Source organism: Cydia splendana, chromosome 18 (assembly GCF_910591565.1).
Source record: "Cydia splendana chromosome 18, ilCydSple1.2, whole genome shotgun sequence".
Classification (NCBI taxonomy): domain Eukaryota; kingdom Metazoa; phylum Arthropoda; class Insecta; order Lepidoptera; family Tortricidae; genus Cydia; species Cydia splendana.
Window position 1 is genome coordinate 9,836,885 of NC_085977.1, and position 23,829 is coordinate 9,860,713.

The 23,829-nt window shown below is 36.8% G+C and overlaps 1 protein-coding gene across 1 annotated transcript in view; it reads left to right on the plus strand.

The window, feature by feature from the left end:
• The window catches only part of LOC134799571 (uncharacterized), a 501,594-nt gene that overhangs the window by 443,986 nt on the left and 33,779 nt on the right, over positions 1–23,829 (plus strand). The window contains exons 3-7 of the mRNA XM_063772004.1: positions 16,440–16,639; positions 18,441–18,542; positions 19,652–19,734; positions 22,869–22,946; positions 23,023–23,099. Of these exons, the coding sequence (XP_063628074.1) occupies positions 16,440–16,639; positions 18,441–18,542; positions 19,652–19,734; positions 22,869–22,946; positions 23,023–23,099 (540 nt within the window). The remainder of the gene's footprint in view (positions 1–16,439; positions 16,640–18,440; positions 18,543–19,651; positions 19,735–22,868; positions 22,947–23,022; positions 23,100–23,829) is intronic.

A 23,829-nucleotide genomic window follows, 5' to 3' on the forward strand; every position in this document is an offset into this window, starting at 1 on the left:
CGTCGGGAGTGGTCAGTACTTGGATGGGTGACCGTTTTTTTTTTTTTCTTTTTTTTTTGTTTTTTTTTTATATGGTACGGAACCCTTCGTGCGCGAGTCCGACTCGCACTTGCCCGATTTTATTAATTTTTCTGAAATTAATATCCACAAATAACTTTGGTAGACACACGACATTACACTACGCCGGGGGCGGTCAACCAGTCCAGTGTGGATACAAGTCAGGTGATATCCAGAAAGTTTACCTGACTTCCAAGAATTTATTAATAGTATAGACAATATTATAGTCTACATAGGGTTGCCAGATGGTCGGGATTTGGTGGGATTCTCCCGATTTTTAGCATGTGTTCCCGATTCCCGACAAAGTGAAAACTGTCCCGAAAAACAGCTTCACGTTATTAAACAATTATTTCGTGTTCCGAACTGTCGTCGAGCGAGCGAGCGACCCGAGTTGATAATTAGGTTTTTATTTTTGTTCAAGATCTCAAAGAATTTATACTATTTTTATATAAAAACGTCTATGGGCAGAGCAGCAGACGTAGTGCCAATAATGTAAAATATCGTTGTTTTAATACAATTACTTTAATTTGAATGTTTTTTTTTCCCGACTTAAGTCCCAAAATCCCGAAAAATTTATATTTTTTCCCGATAATAGCGCCTTTCGATATGGCAACCCTACGTCTACAGTAGACTATTTTTGATATATTTAAAAGTAGTTAGGTAACTTGTAAATGGATGAGCTAAACCAAATCCTACACAGGTCGTTTTTCATTATCATATAAACACTAGGTACCTATAGGTACTTTAAAACAAGCTGTCAAATTAAACAAACACTCAGACAATTCCATTCACGTATTTGAATCAGTAATACCACCTCCCTTGCTGCTTTTTATCTGTTTTCCTTTATATCGTTATTCACCGAGAAATGAACGAATTGATTACTTAATCCAATATTGGGGGCTACTTTGGCCGCCTTGATTATTCCAATTCCATTTGGCCAACTACTTACTTCGTCGAAAGCCCGGCCAACGATTATTCCCCGATGTAAATGTAAAGATGTTTATGTTGGGAGATTGGAAGTGGTTTATGAGATATATTTTAGATATATACCCTAAGTACCTACTTATACGTCTGTGTGGAGAACTACGATGAATTTTAGGACTTTCTTTGTGCTCGATCTCTGTTGATCTCTCCATGCGTCTTTTTGTCGTATCTTCAATTACTTTTCTTAAACTGAGGTAAAGTTGTCATCAGATAGGTATACCGGAGCGGAGCTGCGCGGAGGTGCTCAAAAATATCTGAACACGCACTCTAGCGCGTTGACAATAGAGGCGTGTTTAGATATTTGTGAGCACCTTAGACGCTCATGTATATCTAATATATCTGATGGCGACTCAACTGTAACGTCTGTAACTCAGTGTTGAATATTTTTGTTAAATATATTTTACACAATAAATACAATACGATCCAATTAAAATATTATATTTTTCACCACACCAGCTCGGAAAAGCTTACTTAGCACTTCAAAAACGGATAGCAAAATTGCACTTTTCAAAATATTATTTGTTTCAAAATATTATTCAAGCTAAAAAAAGAATGCAAAAAATAACAAAAACAGTGTCCTAGAACAGAAAAGTGTCACTTTGATCCCCCCCTAGCAGGGAGGAAAAGTGCCACTTTGATCCCTCCTAGCGGGGAAGAAAAAGCCCTTTTCCGAATAGGTGATGTGAAAATAACTATTGTTCACCTAATATATTTTTTATTTATTTTCCAAAAAAAACCAGTGAAGGCTGCCCATAATATATTCAAAATAAAAACCAACACACTTAATACGTTTCATAACCCTCAATGAAACGTATTTACCATAAATTACCGAACCGTATTTACCCTATGACATCCGTAAATCCCAAGCAACACAGTTTAATTCTTTACTTAACACGGATTCAATTTACGCGAGTGTCAAAGGGGAAAAGCTTCGTCCCGAAACACGTTAAAAGGTAATTAGCTAATTTGTTAGCGGTGACATATGTTGGACAGGTCTATACGATGAAAAAACACACAAACACTTTCAACTGTATTCTTGCAACTTGTAAACATTCTACTGTAATTCAACATTTTGGTACGAAGCTTTACTTAATAAAAAATAAACTAAAACAATAAAAATAACTTGATACTTCAGCAACGCAACGTTTAATGTTATTTTCAATTCTCAACATTTAGCAGCATGGCTTTAGGGCACGAAATATTGCGTAACCACAAAATTATTTCAAAATTAGCCTGTATGTTATGCTGTCTATTCACGATATTTGAATGACCCGAACAGCTGTTTTAATGGATTGGTTCCTGGCTGAATCTGATGACAGCCTAAATGGGCTGGCATCCTGAGCGGAACCGGCAGTCAGATTTCAATTGGAAAGTGTCGCAGTCAACCTTACTACATTCCTATAATTTATATTTTTATGAATTGTATCGTTTTAGTTATGTTATGGGTTATGGCATTCATCGAGTATCTTTAATTTACGTGATCGTTTATCTATATTCGTTATATATAATGTATATTAGGTATATTTTATAAATTATGCCTTACGTAGGCATATTTATAGGTACACAATTACATAAATCACTAAGTATACAATAATACCGAAGCTTCAGACCTACAAAGACGTACTTGGCTAGCTTTTACATAATAAGCGGTCGCTCTTCATTGGCAACCCGCAAAATTGAGGTTTAACTACTTTAGAGCTAGAAGGATTGAGATTCTGCCTACACTGTGCAAATAAATGAAATAAAAAAGTGAAACAGTATACGATTATAACATCCGTCCATGCTAAGAAGTGACACTGTGGGAGTGCTACACTTGAAGTAGCGCTAGGCGTGAAAACTTGGTGCTGTTATAGGGCGGCCTCAGTTGGAGTTTCGAAGAAAACTCTTGAATACAACCCAAACAGTTTATTCAACCAAAACACATGGCACAAACTTACACACTAAAAGATTTAGTACATTACTAGATCTATCTATGTTAAAGAGGAAAATTATGAGTGAGTGTTTTTACTATTATTCGAATTTTTATGCAGTAATATTGCTGTCAGTGCTTTGCCTACCTACATCTTAGTTTTCACTTTAAATTTATTCAATTTCAAATTTAAATTCAATATCAATATCAAAGTGATTTTGCTAAATGCTTTTTTTTATAAACTGTACACTGGTCTGCAAGAAGAGCTTTGGCTAAGTATTTTATAGGTACCTACATACCTATACAATTACTTAGGTAGCTACTCAATTTGTTTCGAGACGCATCAAATGATGCGGACAAATCAATTTTTATCCAATAACAACCAACGAAATCGTTTTTAATCAACCGATTTACTCTAAATCAGATTATCACACTCGGCCTCATCGTGTTCTCGTTTATTCGTTCGTCAGTTAAATAATTTGGGGTCAATTTGTTGAATTATTTAGCGAGAGAAAAAACAATAAAAAGAACCTTTTAAAGCCCGCAGCTCCGAATGATTATGAGGTCGATTGGGACGTAAATTACTGAAATAATTTAGCCAGCTTCAACCGGATGAGATAAAAGATAAAATTCTTTGAAAAAAGTTCTGACTGATTCTCAAGAGAGTGGCATCGACAGGTTAATGTTAAAGAAAAATTTTACTTTTAAGAATGAAAAATATGTTTTACTACTTCAAGTACCCCAAATTTTCAAAAGGGAACGGAAAATGAAGAAGTTATTTTCAAGACTTACAATAACCTATACATTGAACACAGGTTAAAGTTAAGCAGGTTACGGTGAAAAATACATTCATTTTTATTTTTTCCCTTGAACGGATAATAATACGAATGTCTCACTTTTAGCATAGATGAATAAACCTTCATACAATATTAAAATTATATTATTACATTAGGCCCAAAATACCAAATTCTTAAAATAATCGAGACAAGTTAAAGTTAACATTCCGTTACAAAACCCCAGATGTCTGCCTTTAACCACTTGTCTCTACGAAACTACGACACTTGGGTCGTGTACCCACCCTACGGCGGTTAGCTTGATACTTACCTAATATTTTGCCATAGTTATAATCTAAATATTTTTTTCTGTGTATGAGTCAGATGCAATACCGCGCATGTACAGGTTTGTACAGGTTAACAGAGAAAATATCCTTGGACAAACTTCGTGCGTGAATATTGTTGTAAAAAATATATATATAAGGCACATGCAAAGTACATTTTAAAAGGTATTGTAGTTATTATATAGCATGATATTTTATTTACATAAATTGATGCTTATAAAATCTAAAGAACTAAAACTGGAAGAGCGATGCTTTTGGACAAGACAGGTTACAGTGAAAAGTGCTACTCTTTTTTTTTTATAAATATAAGTATTAAATTTAAATAAAAATAATGACTTGGCCTCGATAAACATTGTTTTAGTTTATCTAGATACATTTTTGTTTCATATGAAAAAGAGCAAATAAAGATACATTCTATTCAAAAACTCGATGACAGGTTAAGATGCCACTATTTTGAGAATCACTCTTCTAGGACTTCTAGGGTGTTATAATTTAAAGTAAATTGAAATACTCTGGCTGTTTTTATCGCTCGCTATTTTGCCTGAGTTAAATAAGAATAATAAATAAGGAAAGGTCGTTTCAAACTCTTGTTTTTCCCACAAATGTCATGTATGAAAAAAAATCTCAGAATTTGTGTTTTAGTTCATTATTACCACATTTATTTATAGCACCTGAAAGTATACTGAGAACATTTTTGGCATCTTTCGTGTAAATAAAATTTTCTATATGTTTTCATTGAAGACTTTTTTCACACTTTTTTCTAGGTAATTCATAATTATTTTATAGCCACTTCTAATTAGGGTTACCAGATACAAATTTAGAATTTCCTGACAAAATTCCTGATTTCCGAATTTTTTCCTGACATTCATATTTTTGACGAAGACGACGACGACTGGGCTAGCCGTTAGCGATGATGGCCACCCGATAGCTGCGTTTTATTAATTTAAGTTATTATTAAATTTATTATTTGTATTGATTTCAGTAGTACCTAAATAAAAAGGTACTGTATAAAAAAGTCGATCAATTCAAAAAATTCCTGACATTTTCGTGTTCCGTCCCCATTCCTGACAAAAGGCCAAAATTCCTGACATGTCAGGAAAATTCCTGTCATCTGGTAACCCTTCTTGGTACTTCTAATTGACAAGGTACAGTCGTCAAAGTCAAAGGTGTGTGTTTACATTTTTTTTTACCTTAATACAAAGGAATGAGGTGCAAAAGTATAAACATATCTCTGACGTCGACTGTACTATAGACAAAGTATTTTTATCGGGTGATATATATTAACATAAATATCTCTAGTGAACACTGAACAACAGAGTTAACTACATGTTACAGCTACTACATGTTAACTATTTAAAAAGCCAAAACATCGTCTAACAAATGCCAGCTTATCAATCATATGTCAATTATTTACAGGGTGATTCAGGAGACGTGAGCAGGACTAACACTGCGCATATCGTTAATTATAAGCAACTGTTTCGTATCAATATTAGTGAGGTTAACGTTAATTTTCTAGTCGTGTTGAAAAAAAAAGTTATTATTTTTTTTACGACATGCATTGTCACCCTAAAATTGAAATACTAAACTAACGATATTCTGTGTCAAATTGAATGTCATTACTGTCATCACGGTCTGGTTACTTTTGAAAACTCGTATCTCACTCAAGTTTGACAGTTTATTTTCTTCGTAATCAAAATGCCAATACGGTTAAAGAGGTTTTATGTTTATCCTGTAGGGTGACCATGATTGTTGAGAATTAAATTTGCCCTCACCAAAAAGTAAAAAAATAGGAAAAAGTGTGGTTGTTTCTCCTAAATACGACGGTGATCGATCAATTTATCAGTTACTGAGTGTGCAGGATTAGTCCTGCTCACATCTCATGAATCATCCTGTATACTATTTAAATAAAAGAGAACTAACTATGAGTAAATTTCCATTTGAAATAAAATTTTCCAAATATGTTTATCATTTTCCCAAACAGGAGCGGCTAGTGACTCATAGCCTAGGAGTACATTCGACATACATGCCTCAACACGAGTTTAAATGTGAGGCAGCGACGCATAGATTAACCAGCCTGTTATTCCTTCAGAGTGCTTCACGGTAACCAGAATAAATGTGATCTCTCACTATTTACACTTGTAACTGGCGTCGTGGTTACACTTATACTGGTTATAACCGGCGACGCGTTCAGTGAACCACGGAAATAACCACCAGTGTCTGGCGTCGGGCCAGCAACCGTCAGTTTTATACAATCAGCATTTTGCCAGTGCACTTACATAGTCAGCGGCATTCGAATTTTTAAAATCTGCAATTGAATTGTTAACACTTCCAACTCATCTCACTCGCACCAATCTATATGTACCTACGAGTGAGATGCACGAGCGATAATTATAACAAAATGAGACCAAATTGATATCAATTTGTAATAAGTCCCAATCGGCCTCCAATTCGCCCTACGACAGCATTCTTTGTTTCTGAGATTAGCACATGATTACATTAAAGACTTACCCCCTTATTCATAAACGTCTACTAAAGTTGATAAGCCGATAATGATCGTTTGTACCTTTCCGACGTATTGGTATGATGGAAAGGAACAAACGATTATTATCGGCTTGTCAACTTTAGTAAACGTTTATGAATAAGGGGGTTATAAAATATTGTTAGTAATACATACTTTAACGGTAATGTCTATGACGGTTGTTCATGGTTAAATACCTACTCGTATTGTCCGTGATTACGTTAAAAACGAAAGTTACGTATGTAAATACTTATATTAGAGGATTTGTAGTTTACGTCTCTTTATGCAGTGGCACTTCCGCCATAGGGGTGTTTACTATAGTAATTTGCTATTTTATTAAGATTCTAGTAAAAGGAGTACATATTTAGATAAAATTCCATTTTGATTTTTAATCTAATCACAGCTCAGAACTTGGCAGTGAATCAAATTAGATCTAGACTTTAGGCCTATCTCAGAGTAAAAAGTATAAGTATTTTCTTATAACAGAGAAAGCTTGATTGCTGTGGAATTCAATTTGGGTAATCCTTTAGTGTACCTCTGTACAAAGCTTTGTCACAGACCGATGTCTGGCTAATCTCGGCTCAGACGTTTGTTTAACTCAGGCCTTGTTTGGTTGTACTTTTAATATAGCTGCTTTGTTACTGCACACCGTTGTATGGGGACCTTGCACTTTGAGACTATGCGCTGAAACTTGGCACAGTTGATTCTTAGCTGGTCTTGAGCAGATACAGACCGGGAGCCGTCGAGAGCCACCTCTCATTTAGTGAGGGGGGAGGGGGAAAGTTCGACGCTGCCGCGCTTCACTTGGAGCAACATTTCTTTAAACTATACCTATTAGGGGATGTAATATATCATTTTCGGATAAATTAAGGATGAGGAATCTAGTTTTGGAACAAAAACAATGCACTTTCTAACAAAAAAAAAAGCATAAAGTAGAAAAGACTAAAAAACGTATTTTTGATTTTTTCATAATTACCTTTTTTTTTAAAGTGTAGTAGGAATCTGAAAACAAAAAATACAGTCGTAAAGCTACACTTATTACGTTTAAGAAAATATATAGTTTAATATACAAAACTGTTGATAAATGGGAGATAAAAAATAATATTAAGCGTGGGTCAGAGTGATCTCAATACAAAATATTATGAATGTGGGAAAGTTACTTAAAATTTGTTCTACAATCGTTTATTTTTCTTGTTTTTCGTAAATAACTCGTAAACGGTAGCCCACAGCAAAAAAATATCTTTTACGTAAATAATCTGTTTCAGATTTCTTATAAAATAAGTACTACTGTTTTTCGGTACCATCAATATTAAAAAAAATATTGAAGGGAGAAAATAAATACTTAGGTCCCCTTTTTTAGTCATTCGTAAATAACTCGTAAACGAAGGCCAATAGCAAAAAAATTTTTAGTACATGAATAATTTACATATAATTTCCTACAAAAAAGGTAATTCGAACTTTTTCGCTAGGATCAATATTAAAAACGATATTAAAGAGAGAAAATAAATTCTAAGGTCCCCTTTTTAAATATTGATCCTAGCGAAAAAGTTTGAATAACCTTTTTTGTAGGAAATTTTATGCTAATTATTCTTGTGTTAAAATATTTTTTGCTATTGGACATCCTTTACGAGTTATTTACGAATGACTAAAAAAGAGGACCTTAGTATTTATTTTCTCCCTTCAACATTTTTTTTAATATTGACCTTAGCGAAAAAAAGGAGCACTTATTTTATAAGAAATCTGAAACAGATTATTTACGTAAAAGATATTTTTTTGCTGTTTTCAGATTCCTACTACACTTTAAAAAAAAAGGTAATTATGAAAAAATCCAAGATACGTTTTTTTGTCTTTTCTACTTTATGTTTTTTTTTTGTTAGAAAGTGCATTGTTTTGGTTCCAAAAAAAAATTCCTCATCCTTAATTTAACCGAAAATGATATATCACATGCCCTAATAGGTACAGTTTTAGAGAAATGTTGCTCCAAGTGAAGCGCGGCGGCGTCGAACTTCCCCCCTCCCCCCCACTAAATGAGACGTGGCTCTCGAGGTCTCCCGGTCTGTATCTGCTCATGACCAGCTAAGAATCAACTGTACCAAGTTTCAGCGCATAGTCACAAAGTGCAAGGTGTCGTGCACTAACAAACTAGCTAATAAGTTTGGTCGCTAGAACACACAGCCCGACATAATGGGTGTGATAAACGGCATCAAATAAACATTTGTGTTACTATTGCTGAATAGCCTTTTCCCTTTCTCATTTATTTACTAAAACGAACCCCTAATTCGAGGGTCTTAACCATTTTATTTGTAACAATAACCATAAGGTTACGATAATTTCTTTCTACATGAGTTCTTTATTTAACCCGGCCATTTAAAAAATAGCGGTACAGTAAAATTTTACTTTCTTCGGGGTGAATGCTTCAATTTAGAAATTGTACGGTTTTAAAAAGTTTTATTGTCAGTAAAATGTCAATAAACTTAATTTCGTGGAGGAGTCTTGACACCCTCTAAAATAGAACACAAAACAATTGTTTCTTTTTTTTTTTCACAAACGTTTTCAATAAAATTTTGCTTCTATTATTTTGTGAGCAAAAATAAAACAATAAGATAGCCAGTAGTATTAAACGCCAAATATACATATATTATATTTATGTAGGTATGTTTTAAAATGGCTACAAATATAATGACCACCAAAAAATACTTTGGTACCCTAAATAAAAAAATCATGCTTACCAAAAAAAATTACTGAACACCAAAAAAATAAGGCCTAAAAATACAAAAGTACCACCATTTTCATTACGACTGCACTTCAAATTGTATTCAAATACCAAATATATTGAATGATCACCAAAAATCATTAATGATCACCAAATATTGAAGACCAAATTAATGCGATATTTTCACCTAAATAAACCACTATGATTACCAAAAAATGTATACATATTACCAAATAAAGTAAACTGATGCCAAAATTACTAGCCCCTCCCGCTCAACCCCCCGTACCCCGCACCGCATACCTACCTTACCTAATCTACTTTTCTAGTAGCTTTTCGTTATGCTACTAGAAAAGTAAGTCAAACTGCTATCAGTTAAGTGGGTTAGGTTAGCACTGCAACCCTTACAGAAACGAAATGGTACTAGAAAAGTAGGTTAGGTTAGGTTTGAACTGCGACCTTTACAGAAACGAAATGCTACTATAAAAGTGGGTTAGGTTAGGTTAGAACTGCGATCCTCACAGAACCGAAATGCTACTAAAAAAGTGGGCTAGGTTAAGTTTCAACTGTTACCCATACAGATACGAAATGCTACTAGAAAAGTGGGTTAGGTTAGGTTTGAACTGCGACCCATACAGAAACGAAATGCTACTAGAAAAGTGGGTTAGGTTTGCTATCCTATTAAAGCAAATGACCCCAAAATAATCATTCTTCTAGAAACGAAATGCTACTATAAAAGTGGGTTAAGTTAGGTTTGAACTGCGCCCCATACAGAAACCAAATGCTACTAGAAAAATGGGTTAGGTTAGGTTTGAACTGCGACCCTTACAGAAAAGAAATGCTACTAGAAAAATGGGTTAGGTTAGGTTTGAACTGCGACCCTTACAGAAAAGAAATGCTACTAGAAAAGTGGGATAGGTTAGGTTTGAACTGCGACCCTTACAGAAAAGAAATGCTACTGGAAATGTGGGTTAGGTTAGGTTAGAACTGCGACTGTTACAGAAAAGAAATGCTACTAGAAAAGTGGATTAGGTTAGGTTAGAACTGCGACTGTTACAGAAAAGAAATGCTGCTAGAAAAGTGGGTTAGGTTAGGTTTGAACTGCGCCCCTTACAGAAACGAAAGCTACTAGAAAAGTGGGTTAGGTTAGGTTTGAACTGCGAACCTTGCAGAAAAGAAATGCTACTAGAAAAGTGGGTTAGGTTAGGTAAGAACTGCGACTGTTACAGAAATAAAATGCTACTAGAAAAAGGTGACGAAGTGGATTAATTAATTTAATAGGATAACGATAATTATATTAAATATTTGCACATTTTTAATTAAATTTTGGTGGTCATTTACTATTTTTGGGTTTACAATGATTATTTTGGAGTCATTTGCTTTAATATGATATCAAGATTTAAAAATTTGGTTATAATTTTACATTAAAATGGAGTTCTAATTTTGGTGGTCATTTACTATTTTTGGGTTTACAATGATTATTTTGGTGTCATTTTCTTTAATACGATAGCAAGATGTAAAAAATTGGTTATCATTTCACATTAAAATGGGGTTTGAAATTTGGTAATCATTTACTATTTTTGGGTTAATAATGATTAGTTTGGTGTCATTTCCTTTAAAAGGATAGTAAAATGTAATAAAATTGGTAATCATTTCACATTAAAATGGTGTTATAATTTTGGTGATCATTCATTATTTTAGGGTGGTAAAATAGTTTTTTTTGGTATTAAATTTTACTAAATCTGGTGATCAGTTAAATAGCAGCCTTTTAAAATTTAATAATTATAACTCGGACCTAAAAAAAATATACTTAGGTAAGTAAGCATAACGTGCAGCCCACAAAAATTCAAAGATCCCTAAAATAAAATTAGGATATTAAACTCCCATGGAGGTCGTTAGTACAGCCTGGTTATCGCAGTCATGTCCGAAAGCTCAGCTGAAGCATTTTAATTCTCTATGAAAATGAAGCGTTTCGTATTTGTGCACGCTCGTTAACATCCACAAAGCGGGCGTTGTAATGAATAGCTATTACAAAGTGCACACAAAAACTGCCGCGATACAACTTCGTGCAATGACCGTGCAGACCGTGGGATGCATTAATTGCCAATTGCAGAACGTGGCAAAACAAATGTGTAAAGTGTACCGTATCAAATTTGATTCATGAAACTTGAATTGGTAACTTCGGAACTTCTTAGTCAGCAAAGCTTAACAATTTCTACATACAAATTATGTAAACTTTACAAAAATATTTAATGTTGTTACAACAAAGTTTGCACTACGAACTAGAAAACACGTTAAACAAACATATTACGACACTTTGTTAGTTGGGACAAATTATAGTTTTATGATAGCATACGGATGGAACCAAACTTTTAAAATTTGTTAAGGAAATGAGACGTACCGCATGCACATTTTGTTTATTTGCCTTTTTAGGGTTCCGTAAGGCACCCTTAAAAGTTTCGCCATGTCAGTCTGTCTGCCTGTTCGTCAACCGTCCGCGGCTTTGCTCCGTCGTCGTTAGTGCTAGAAAGCTGCAATTTGGCATGTATTTAAATAACCCAATCACGCCGACAATGTGGTAAAATAGGAAAAAAATTATCCCCTACACGAAAAAGTGGGGATGATCTTTTTCCTCTTCAACCCTAACCAACAACCGTAGGTTTTGTTGGATAGGTCTTTTAAAACAACCATTTCTTGATAAAGATAATAATTTCGGAATAATATTTTTAATGTGGAGTAAGTCACTTGGACATAGTGGCAAGTTTCCATTTTCAAGTGTTAAAACCGTACCTATATGAATATAGAAAAACAAACTGAAAAAAAACCACTAGAAACGCTGTTCCAATTTAATTACGGCATTGGAACCTAATAACTCCAGAAGTCAGACTGCCGGCCAAAGCTGACTCCCGGGTATTCCCATCCACCTTCTATTTTTCGTTCGCGATCTTTCATTTTCGGTGCTATAAATGCAAAGAGGAGCCGCAATTTCGCGTCAGACCGCTTTCGGCCATTATCGTGCCGGCGCTTCATTTGGTTTCGAATATAATTCACATTTGAAGCACCCCGGTTGTTTGTGCGGCGCTAATCTTTTTTAGGATAATGTTGATTATTTTTTGACCGCGCCGGGACAACGCTAGGAAGACGATTATTTGATAATATATTATTTCCTTTATTTATTAGAATTCTGAGTCTAGGTGATTTATAATATGAATATAAAAGTAAAATATAAAAACACTTACAAAACAATAAAAAATACATATAAACACATTATAAAAAACCTAACCTAGGTTGCCGCCGGCAGCGGGGCTTGGCCCAAGCTGCCGGTGGTCAGGGCCGCAGAGTGAGGAACCGACGTACTATACTTACGCGCCGTGTCCAAAATTACCGCCTTCTGCATCTGACCCTTGATAATATATTATTATTAAGATAATTATGGTTTCAGCAGGTACTGAAGCTGCTTACTCTACACTACATTGGCAATCGTGTGTTTTTTAGCGGTTTCATATGTGATTTTTTTTCCATTGTGTAAGGCTCAGTTCCGAGCTAACTACATATATACATTTTAAATCACACAAAGTATGTGTTTTTATCTATGTAGTCCATCATGCTAGGAAAAAGAATAGATAGTATAGAGGGGTCCTGTCATTGTAAATTTTGTAGTCACTGTAAATTTACTGCCATCTATCGACACACGACTAAAACTCAAAATGAAAACGTATAAAGTTATCAAAAAATGTATATATATGGATAAATAATTTTATAATTTTTATATCATTTTGATCCATGTTCATTCACTGATATCTATGTGTTAAAATTGTTAAATATGAAACGGTGTCGTCACGCCATCTAGCCGAGGATAGGCTAAAGGTGTGTGCGCCACCTATTCGAGAATGACTTTTACTTGAATTCCGTGGCACGTTTTTTCCTTAGACTTTATTCGTCTTATACGAAGTTACATATGTCTTTGATGCTAGTAACGTAGCTACAAATGAGTTTATATAAGGTTACGTAATGAAGCGAAATGCATGCAGAAAGACAACAGTATACAATTTCAAAGCAACCTACATTACAATGTTATAGAATAGGTTTTTGGGTTGCTGGATCCTGTATCGTGAGAGGTATTATTTACAAACTAGTTTCGACACTGATCAGAATCATCGAATTCTAAGGGCTTAGCCTTAACCTCTCTTGCCTCATGAACAAAAAAATAACTCATATTCATACTTACCTATAAATTGCTTCTCTAGCTAGTCTAGATCAAAGAGAATTTGAAATAGAGGAATATTGTGAAAGAAAATTATGTAGTAAGTACATTTACTGCCAACTTTCGACACAAATGATTAAAACTTTTAGAACGCTTGATTTTGATCCTTATTTTTCACTGGTACGTGTTAAATTTATTAATGTCATAAAGTATCGCCATCTAGTCAAGAGTAGGCCAGAGGTATGGTGCCAACTTTTCGAGCGGTGGCCTTACTTTGACAATATTCCTCTATTTCAAATTCTCTTTGTCTAGACTAAGGCTATTTAGAACTACCACAACGCTTAAATAGACTGAATGTACCTATACATATCACCAAAAACCTTATGTAACCTGCTATTTATGATTGATCTACAAAAAGAATGACTCCTCGCAGCCAGCTGCGGCTAGTAATATTATAAATCATGCTAAGCCCGGCTTACCGGTACATTTCCAGGTGCGGGATGTTAATCGTCGGCAGCTTAAGCCCAACCATTTTTGCACAATATTATCTTAATCCTTACCCTGGACTTGGCTTCAACATGGGCCTTCCGTACAGGTTATCCAATACATCTAAAATTTGTGGTGAAGTCTACAATGTCTACATGTGATTTTAGTAATATTTCCTGATGGAGAGGAAACAATATCCGGTAGAATGCCTAGGCATGTAAGTCCGTTGCACTCAGTATTAAATATGTATAATACCAGAGTATACATATTTAATACTGAGTAGTGAGTAGTAGAGAGTGATTGCTATAGTTAATGGTCCCTCCATAGTAATTGGCCACTCCATACAAGACAGGAAGAAACAAGACAATGTGGCCAATTACTGGAGGGGCCAATAACTCGTCACCCTTTAGCAGCTTTGTTTACCAGAAATAATATAGGTACTATTTTTATGAACATACCTAACATATAATACTTATGAAGAAAACGGTCCGTTTTGACAGTCATTTTTGATTAAATTCTATAATTAAATGACAGCACATACCTACTTACGAATCTTACGATACGTTCGGTGTTCACTTATTCAGGTTGGGTTGCAGAAGTTATTTGGTAGTAGATATCACCTGTGTTCGTATTAATTTAGTTGAATCACGTTTCTAATCAAAAATAAATGAGCAAAGGAATATGAGTATCACGAGTATTTCAATACTAATTCGTATCAATACGTTTTCTGGCGTTAAGCATAAACTTCGTAAGCCTCTCGAGTTTACCATAGAGTGAACCAAATCGGGTAATTTTGTGTGGGTACGCAACAAAGGAAAGCCGGACTTACGCAATCTGCACACCAAAGAGGATAATTTGTATAAATTGTTTCGGGTTCTTGCATGAGCGTAACTCGTCGCGAGCGACTTGAGGTAACTTTTGTAATTATACCAACTAGGTAGGTACTTTGACTCGACGACATGCGAACAGAACACGGCACAGGCAGCGTATGTAATTTGTTACTCTTGCTCTACTTACTATTTTGAGTAATTTAAGAGCTCTCATTATTCCTGTTGCAAAAGTATACATGCGCGCAGCATTGCAAAATGCTGCATCTTACAAAAAACCGACCATGTCATGATGTCACTGTCAATTTCCTTGATAAATTAAGTTGCCATCAATGTGCTGTCGCGATTGGAACGGTTAAATCCGTTACTCAATTTATCAAGATTTGCCATGGTTCATGAACATCGCCCTTTTCTCGTAGCATTCGGCATCCTGCTATGCGTAACAGCAATGCTTTGCAAATGGAGTGATGCCTTCAGGTGAGAGTATTTCTTACGCGGAAAACGTCAAAACATCAGTACGGATACGATGGCCGTTCTTGTCTACTTGACAGCGTGATAAAAGGGTATCCGTTACTTTGACGTCACTTCGTCAAAGTGACGGATATTTTGTTATGTGGATAAAGCCATCCATAATAGGCCTGCAGGACACGCGATCTAACTGATACTTAACATCAATGTGTTTACATCGGTTAATTTAATCCTAATATTAAATAAATAAATGTAATATAAAAAAGTCTTCATTAACGTCGTGTTTTATAACGAAGATTATTTTACCTCAATTAAAAGAGTGACATTGGCCCATCCTTCCTAAAAAAAACATAAATGGAAAAATAAGCACATTTTTCGTTTTATTTTCCTCGGTTTGGATGAAATGACAGTCGCTCTCTTACAATCACGAGAAAAAACGTAAAAGCGAAACAGTGTCGACAGAAGCAACGTAAATGGTAACTCGTTACGTCACATTATTCCACTAACGAAGCTACTTATACAGCTCGCCTTACAGCTAGCGAAGGGGAAGAAAAAACAATAATTTGTGTTTTTGGAAGATGGCCAAATCCCATTTACTTCGTAGACCGTAATTCTTAGTTGAGAAGTCGCCAGGAGACATCTGAAGGAATAACTTCATAAATAATTCGACAGCACATTTCTTACGAGTCCGAAGCGGACTTATGTTCCGTTAGGTACTTGAGCTAGTGCTGAAGCTTACCGGAAAGCTTCAATTTGAATAAGGATAGAACGGAAAACTTTTATGTCACACGTGTATTTATACGATAGTGTGTTCAGTTCTGTTAAAGATATTTACTGTCAACTAAATTGTTAGTCTGGTTAAGTAGTATTTGATAATCATATTATTTATAATGTCATAATTTTAAAGGAGATCTGCCAAGTGAAAATAAACATTGTACTGTTGTACCTATACATATTGTACGTTGTATATGTTGTATAAACTTACTATACGCACATTCACAGTCCAGTCAGTACTGATTATAGAAATAAACTTTGTTTACACATAAAACATCAGTTAACACACTTCCACACTTCCACTGGTTTTCGAAAAAAAAGACAGACCTCTTCATAGTTTTTATAGGGTAATACCAATATTAATAAAGAGTAATCTTTGTTCCAGATTAACAGCCCGGTCCTCGTAGTCGAGCTTAAGCTGAACAGGCTGGAGGGCACGCAGCTGCGGGCTCTTGGGCTACTCTCGGTGTTCGGGTTCAACATGACGTACGCCGTGCGCGGCCCCGCCGAGCCGCCGGGCCCGCACTCCTGCAGCGCCATCGAGTGCCGACTGCTGGGGCACTGCTACGCTAGCCACGACTACAGGTGAGCCAGTACAGCTGTCTGTCGGTGTTCGGGTTCAACATGACGGACGCCGTGCACGGCCCCGCCGAGCCGCCGGGCCCGCACTCCTGCAGCGCCATCGAGTGCCGACTGCTGGGGCACTGCTACGCGAGCCACGACTACAGGTGAGCCAGTACAGCTGTCTGTCGGTGTTCGGGTTCAACATGACGGACGCCGTGCACGGCCCCGCCGAGCCGCCGGGCCCGCACTCCTGCAGCGCCATCGAGTGCCGACTGCTGGGGCACTGCTACGCGAGCCACGACTACAGGTGAGCCAGTACAGCTGTCTGTCGGTGTTCGGGTTCAACATGACGGACGCCGTGCGCGGCCCCGCCGAGCCGCCGGGCCCGCACTCCTGCAGCGCTATCGAGTGCCGACTGCTGGGGCACTGCGACGCGAGCCACGACTACAGGTGAGCCAGTACAGCTGTCTGTCGGTGTTCGGGTTCAACATGACGGACGCCGTGCACGGCCCCGCCGAGCCGCCGGGCCCGCACTCCTGCAGCGCCATCGAGTGCCGACTGCTGGGGCACTGCTACGCGAGCCACGACTACAGGTGAGCCAGTACAACTGTCTGTCGGTGGTCGGGTTCAACATGACGGACGCCGTGAGCGGCCCCGCCGAGCCGCCGGGCCCGCACTCCTGCAGCGCCATCGAGTGCCGACTGCTGGGGCACTGCTACGCGGGCCACGACTACAGGTGACCCAGTACAACTATCTCAGCTAAGACAATTGTCGGTGTTCGGTTTAAACATATTATTGTTGTGCGCGTAATCAAAATATATGAAATTTATGAATACTTTCTCCGTCTAAAATTCTAAATATTGCACGATTATTGATTACATACAGAACATTGAATATTATTTAACGAATACGAGTAGATGGTGCTATTCTAACCTATCACACTGATGCCTATTCTAACCTATCACGCGTTCGCGAGCGAACCAATGTCGATTACCTACATAGCAACCTCAGATTTTAATTCAGCGACGCATTAAGTAAAGAACCAAGTTCAAGATAAAAATAAATTCCTATATAACCACACAATAGAAAACATATTTCCCCTGGTTAATGTTAACCGAGCTGAGAGATAACTAATTGAGAAGCTAAGTCTGATTCCAGTTTCTTGAAATATTATCATAAGAGATGCCACTTTAATTCCAAGATATTAAATCTCGCCTGAACCGCAAAATTATTGAAATATTAGGAGCGGTTTAATTCTGCTATCTGGATCATCATATTGTAATATGAGTAAAATAGTTCTTCTTCTTTAGGTACGTAAAAGTTCATAGAAAAATTTAAACTAAGTTTTTTTTAACATTTTAAATCCATTATTTAAAGTACCTACATATTTATTACCTTGTTGTACCTAATTAAATCAATGAAAAATATTGAATTGGATCTATGCCTTCACTACAACTATTACCTACTATACCTACCTAAATGGAATTCGAGATATAAATAGGTCATTTCCCGCAGTATAGAAACAACTAGGAATACTTAAATCTATATTTTTAAGAGATACAAATATTTCAGCGAAATTCCCACTCGAAAACCTATTATCGCGATCAATAGAGCGTGAAAATTTAGTGCGAAGCTGAACAAAACGGCCGCGAATCGATGACACGCACCATGATCCAGTGGCGGGAATATAGTGGCATCATTCACTGTTTACAAATTCGTGCACGGTTAAAATGTGCCCTCTCATATCGCGTCGCAGCGAGCATTTCAACGCGGGTATTTTACGAAATTTATTACTCAGCTCGCAATATTTTCCGCTCGGCAGGGAGTTTTTCTGCGCGTGTTTTGAGGGCTACTCTGGTGCGGACTGCGGCGTTGGCCCACTCTGCCCGCGGACCAACATGTGCAAAAACGGCGGGACCTGCAGGTAACTCAGCTACATCTATTTAATAACTACTGTCCCGGGTGGTGCCCTGAATTATACATTTCCGTTTTCTCACTGCATTCATTTAAACGAGAAGCGGTCGCTCGTTTCCTTTAATGTTGTGCAATTTCCTCAGTATAACGAATTCCGCGCGGACCGCGGTGCTATTTCGCGGGAACCTCGATATTTGTTGAGAAACTTTCGCTCGTTACAAGTTAAATGCATATTATTCTGAAGTGGTTCCGTCCTATTTAGACTACATTTTATGCTGGGTCTCGGGGGCGTCAACGCCGGAGAAGTTCATCGCGATGTCTCCGAGTGTTGCTTGAGTTTTGCCAATTGTTCAACTGACAATCAATTGAGTTGGAATGTTATTAAACGTAGCGAGTCGAGAGTAATCGAACTATTTATAGAATCAGGCGGATGTCGTTTGTTTGTCAGGGCATAATACCTGCACGAGTAGAAGTAAGAGAGAAACTTCGCAAACTTGATCATATTATTATTATATGGTAATAGTTGATGTAAACGTGGATCTCAGTTATTTTCCTCAGTCGATGTACATATATATATGTACACAACATATTCCTTACCATCTGTTGCTATCACTGAAATGAGAATGGGATTAGGAATTACAACAGTACCTACTAATAATTATCACATCGAAAACAGTTTATTATAAGTTTATAAAAACTGAACGTGCATTCACCGCTGACGAATTAAACAATGTAATGACTTTAAATATTAAATGGAACGGTACGACACACGCAGCGCGTCATAATAAGGACTGAAGCTCCTACGCGTTCGCCTTTAAACTAGTTTTTTGTTGTTATATAAATAATATTTTCCTGTATAAAAATGAATCCAAATTGGTTATAATTATAATTTCGAATCGTAATTAATTATTAAGTGCACACATATCAATAATTTCGATATTTTATGCAAATAATTGTGCACATATTGTTCGGGGCTTGAAAAATTATTGAACTATCCGGGCCTGATTGGTTTTTAATTCAGTTTACTACTTTGTTTTTCGATGTAGGTATCCTGTCTTTTTTATTCTTCTTTCTTCCATATATGTTTTTTCAAGATACATAATTAATATATGTCCGCAGTCAGATGGGCCCCGCGGCAGTGAGCTGCGCGTGCACATCGGGTTTCACCGGCGATTTTTGCGAATCGCAAAATTCCGCACCAGGTATGTACAAGTACATCTCGGCAGAATTTGTGGTTTCTCTAACCCGCCTCTTCTGAAGGGTTGTCACAAGTTACCGCGTCTACACTTCTCACTAGGGTTTTCAATAAACATGAATGTAATTTTATTGCCGCCGATGTAGGTATACGTCATTTTCCTTGATGAAATGAGTGACGGAATTAACGTCTCAAATTTGAGCATTAGGTTGCAGCGAACGTCACTCATTTTATCAAGGAGATTGAAATCTACGGTCGCGGCAACAACGACGCTGCAATACAGCTGCAGTTGATATCCGAACGTCACCTTAAGAGTAAACATTTCTAGTTTCACCCCCTCGAATGATTGACTATTACTATTTGACTGGTTGAATTGGTTCAAATAGTGACGTTGATCGATTTGTGAAAATTTGAATTCTGAAGCACTTTTGAAGCACAAATTATTTTGTATTAACGACACTATGGTATTCTTTTCAAGGAGCGCGTAATCACTTTCTTACAAAAGTAGGGGCCAGTTAAGGGGCCCACTGATTAACAGTCCGCCGGACGGTATCGGCCTGTCAGTTAGAACAAAATTATGACAGTTCCGAAGAACTGACAGGCCGATACCGTCCGGCGGACTGTTAATCAGTGGGCCCCTTTACTGTATTATAAAGAACCTTCTGTTGGGAATACTCTACATGTATTGCGTTAGCCATTATGATCCGTTTATGGATTTACGTTTATTATTTTAATTATTAAAACTTGACTTGTTACTAGATCGTGGAAATATTATGTACCTATACAATGCTTGGTCAGTAATCCTTTCACATTTTTTTTGTTTGAACTACCTAATGCATAGTACAATAAACTTATAAAAAAAAAAAACATTTTTTTCCAAATCACGTACGATGTAATAGGCAGTTATACCTCGTAAAGGTTGAAAGACAATTATTGTACCAACCCTACTACATTTTATTCCCTCTTCGTTTTATAGGCAAACAAAGCTTACAGGCTTACAGCTATAAAACAATTTGTTCTCGTTAACCGTTACACTTGTGTGGTTTCTAACTCTGCGTACTTTTTGCCCGAGTGCCGCTCAAAAATAACCGCACGACCCTTAATAAATTACTGAGATCGCAGCTGGGGTTGTTTCACATTTGTGAAACAAAACATTGTTAAAATAAAGCTGCTATTAAACTATCTTTATTCTGCTATTTCCATTTAAAGTTGTTTAAGGTGGTGGTACTAGTGCTCGACATGCTAATGCCCATTAGATGACACCCTGCTGTCACCTCTATTGACAATGACTTAAGTTTCAAGATGACATGTACTGGGACCGCGTCGAACACCAGTACCACCACCTTATGGTCAGTTAGATGTCTGGCATTGGTTACTATAATTTCACCGTGGATCGCTGTCACTGTATTATAGATAGAGTGAATCATCTTGTTGTCTTTTGACGAAGACAAGATAGGTAGGTATCATTGACGTATATATCTCAGGACGGGCCTTACGGGCACTAAAAATGGTACTAGTTTAGCGGTGCGTGTCACTCACAAATTCGAGCCAATAGTTGCGACCAATCGCGCGCGTGATGCGAACTCATCAACCAATCGCGTTGTAGCGGTGTCACACCGCTGTACTAGCCCCATTCATACCCATTTTTATTGCCCGTAAGGCCAGTCCTGAGATATATACATCAATTGTTGGTATAGTTAATTCTATTGTTAGGCCCACCAGACTAAAGCCGTTGATATGTACGTCGAAATCTTCTTGTGTACAATGTCCATGTGACTATAGTAGAATTTTCTTAGATCTTATATGTATTTGACAGTTATGAATTGGCCCCTATATGTATGAAGTTAAGACCTACCGTTTAACTGATAGCCTTAGATCTTGAGATTATGTATTGACATAATTCTCAAATTATATTTGACGTACACCGTAGTAGGTTGCGCCGACTATAATACACACACTGGACTAACCATTAGACACACGACACACTAATCAATATGTGCAAATATCATGGATATCAATCTGGAATAGGGATGTCACGAATGTCGCATTCTTCACATTCGCGAATGCGAATCCGAATGTCTAGAATACGAATGTCCGAATGCGAATACGAATGTTAGGGAATATGTAACGCGGGCGAGACAGGACACGATCTGCGCACATTCGCACTCGCAAAACATTCGCTTCATTTGATGGGAATGCGAATGTCGATGCGAATGTTTAAAATGATGCGAGTATTCGTGTATACGAATGCAAATGCGAATATTTGCGACATCCCTAATCTGGAATAAAAAGGTTCATTAAATGTTTAACTTACAGTTTGTGCAACAATCAGTATTTTTTTAATTAACTCCTTAGTTCTGGAATACTGCTTACTCCTTCTTCCTGGTGCTAAAAAGCAAAAAGCCAGCGTTAACTGCATCCCCAATAAAGCAACCAGGCATTGTTCGTGCTAAAATAATGAACTTCTTGCACGAGTTGAAACTGCGATATCATAAAACTGTTAGCTTGGTGCGCCGGCCAACAGGTGCGCAATGCTGGCATTTAGTTTCTGCAAAGACGATAAACCATTTAAACACTTCGTTAATTATCCTGTACGTGGCGCAGTGTTTGAAACGGTTTAATAGTGCCCGGATCTCATATAACTGTCATAATTTCAATGAAATAACTATACTAAAGAAGAGACGCTTTCCACGTAGGTTTTCGTACATTAACCCGCCTGGTTGCTATCTCTATTGCACACGCATAATTATGACCTTGAGAGCAATATATAATTATTTATGCGCGTGCAATAGAGACAACAACAGGCAGGCAATATACGAAAATCTATGTGGAAAGCGTCTCCTTTTTGGAGGGTTGGTACCTAGGTATTTTGCTTCAACTTCGTACGGTACGTATTCTGGCCGAAGTTCAAGCTATTCTGAGATGCATTATTTACAACATACAGTTAAAATTACTTACTTACTTATATAAAAAAATAAAAGAAGCAATCACATTAACGTTTAAGTGTATTTATATTTAATCATGTTGTTTCGTAATACGGGATTAATGTAAGGACCAACTTCCGGCGTCGGTTTTTACAATTATCCTCGTAGTAGGTAAGTATTCACCTGTTTTCTTTAACCTGAAATTGCTTTTTTACAGTGTGCGGAATAGAAGAATGCTCAGAGAGTTGTAAGGAGGGTCGAAACTGTGATTGCGATCCCAAGGACTCGGATTCCAGTAAGAGACATTTCTCAGTTTTTTCAGTTTCGCTTGCTTAAGTTATAAGTATTACTGAAATGGCCCTTCATTCCAGATTTGGCGAGGTTTGAAACAAAATTGCAAATTGTGGACCAAACGGATAGCGACATATCTCAAGAAATAGTGAAACAGGTACTATTTTTTAGTCATTATAATATCTGTAATAAAAAATACAGTTTCAACCAAGTACAATTCCAACAGACTTACATTATCCGAAATCCGAACGTTTCCTAGTTATTAGTATTGGTGGCGTTTCATGGGTTAAGAGGGGTAAAACAAGGAAATTAGAAGAAAACAAAATGTATACCTTAAATTATAGATGCATACCTCTAGTCTTTTTATAATTTTTTATTTTATTTATTTATTTATTACCTCTAGTCAACAGTTTAACGTGTTTATAATTGCATGAGATTATTGAAAGTAGGTATTTACGGAACTCTCGGAAGTTAAACAAACTCGCAATTGACCGGTTTATCCAAATACGAACGTTAAACCCACATCGACGAGTCTGTTATGACAATATGAACACAAAATTATTTTGGTATTAAAATGAAACGCTTTTAAATGACATATAAAATATAATTTAGTGACCATTTGCACTATTTATTCTATCCAATGCTTTTAAATCTAAGTGATGGTGGCACTCAACTTTAAATGAGAAAAAATATATCAATGGAATATTTAAAGAGTCTGTGCGGAAAGAGAAGTGTTGTGGAATGTATGGGACCAATACATTCCACGACTCTTCTCTTTCCGAACAGACTCTAGCACTCCTTCACAATTACATTCCATACAATACAATCTAGTGTTTTACGGTGTGATTCGATTAAATGTCACATTATTACGAGTACTTAGTGTTATC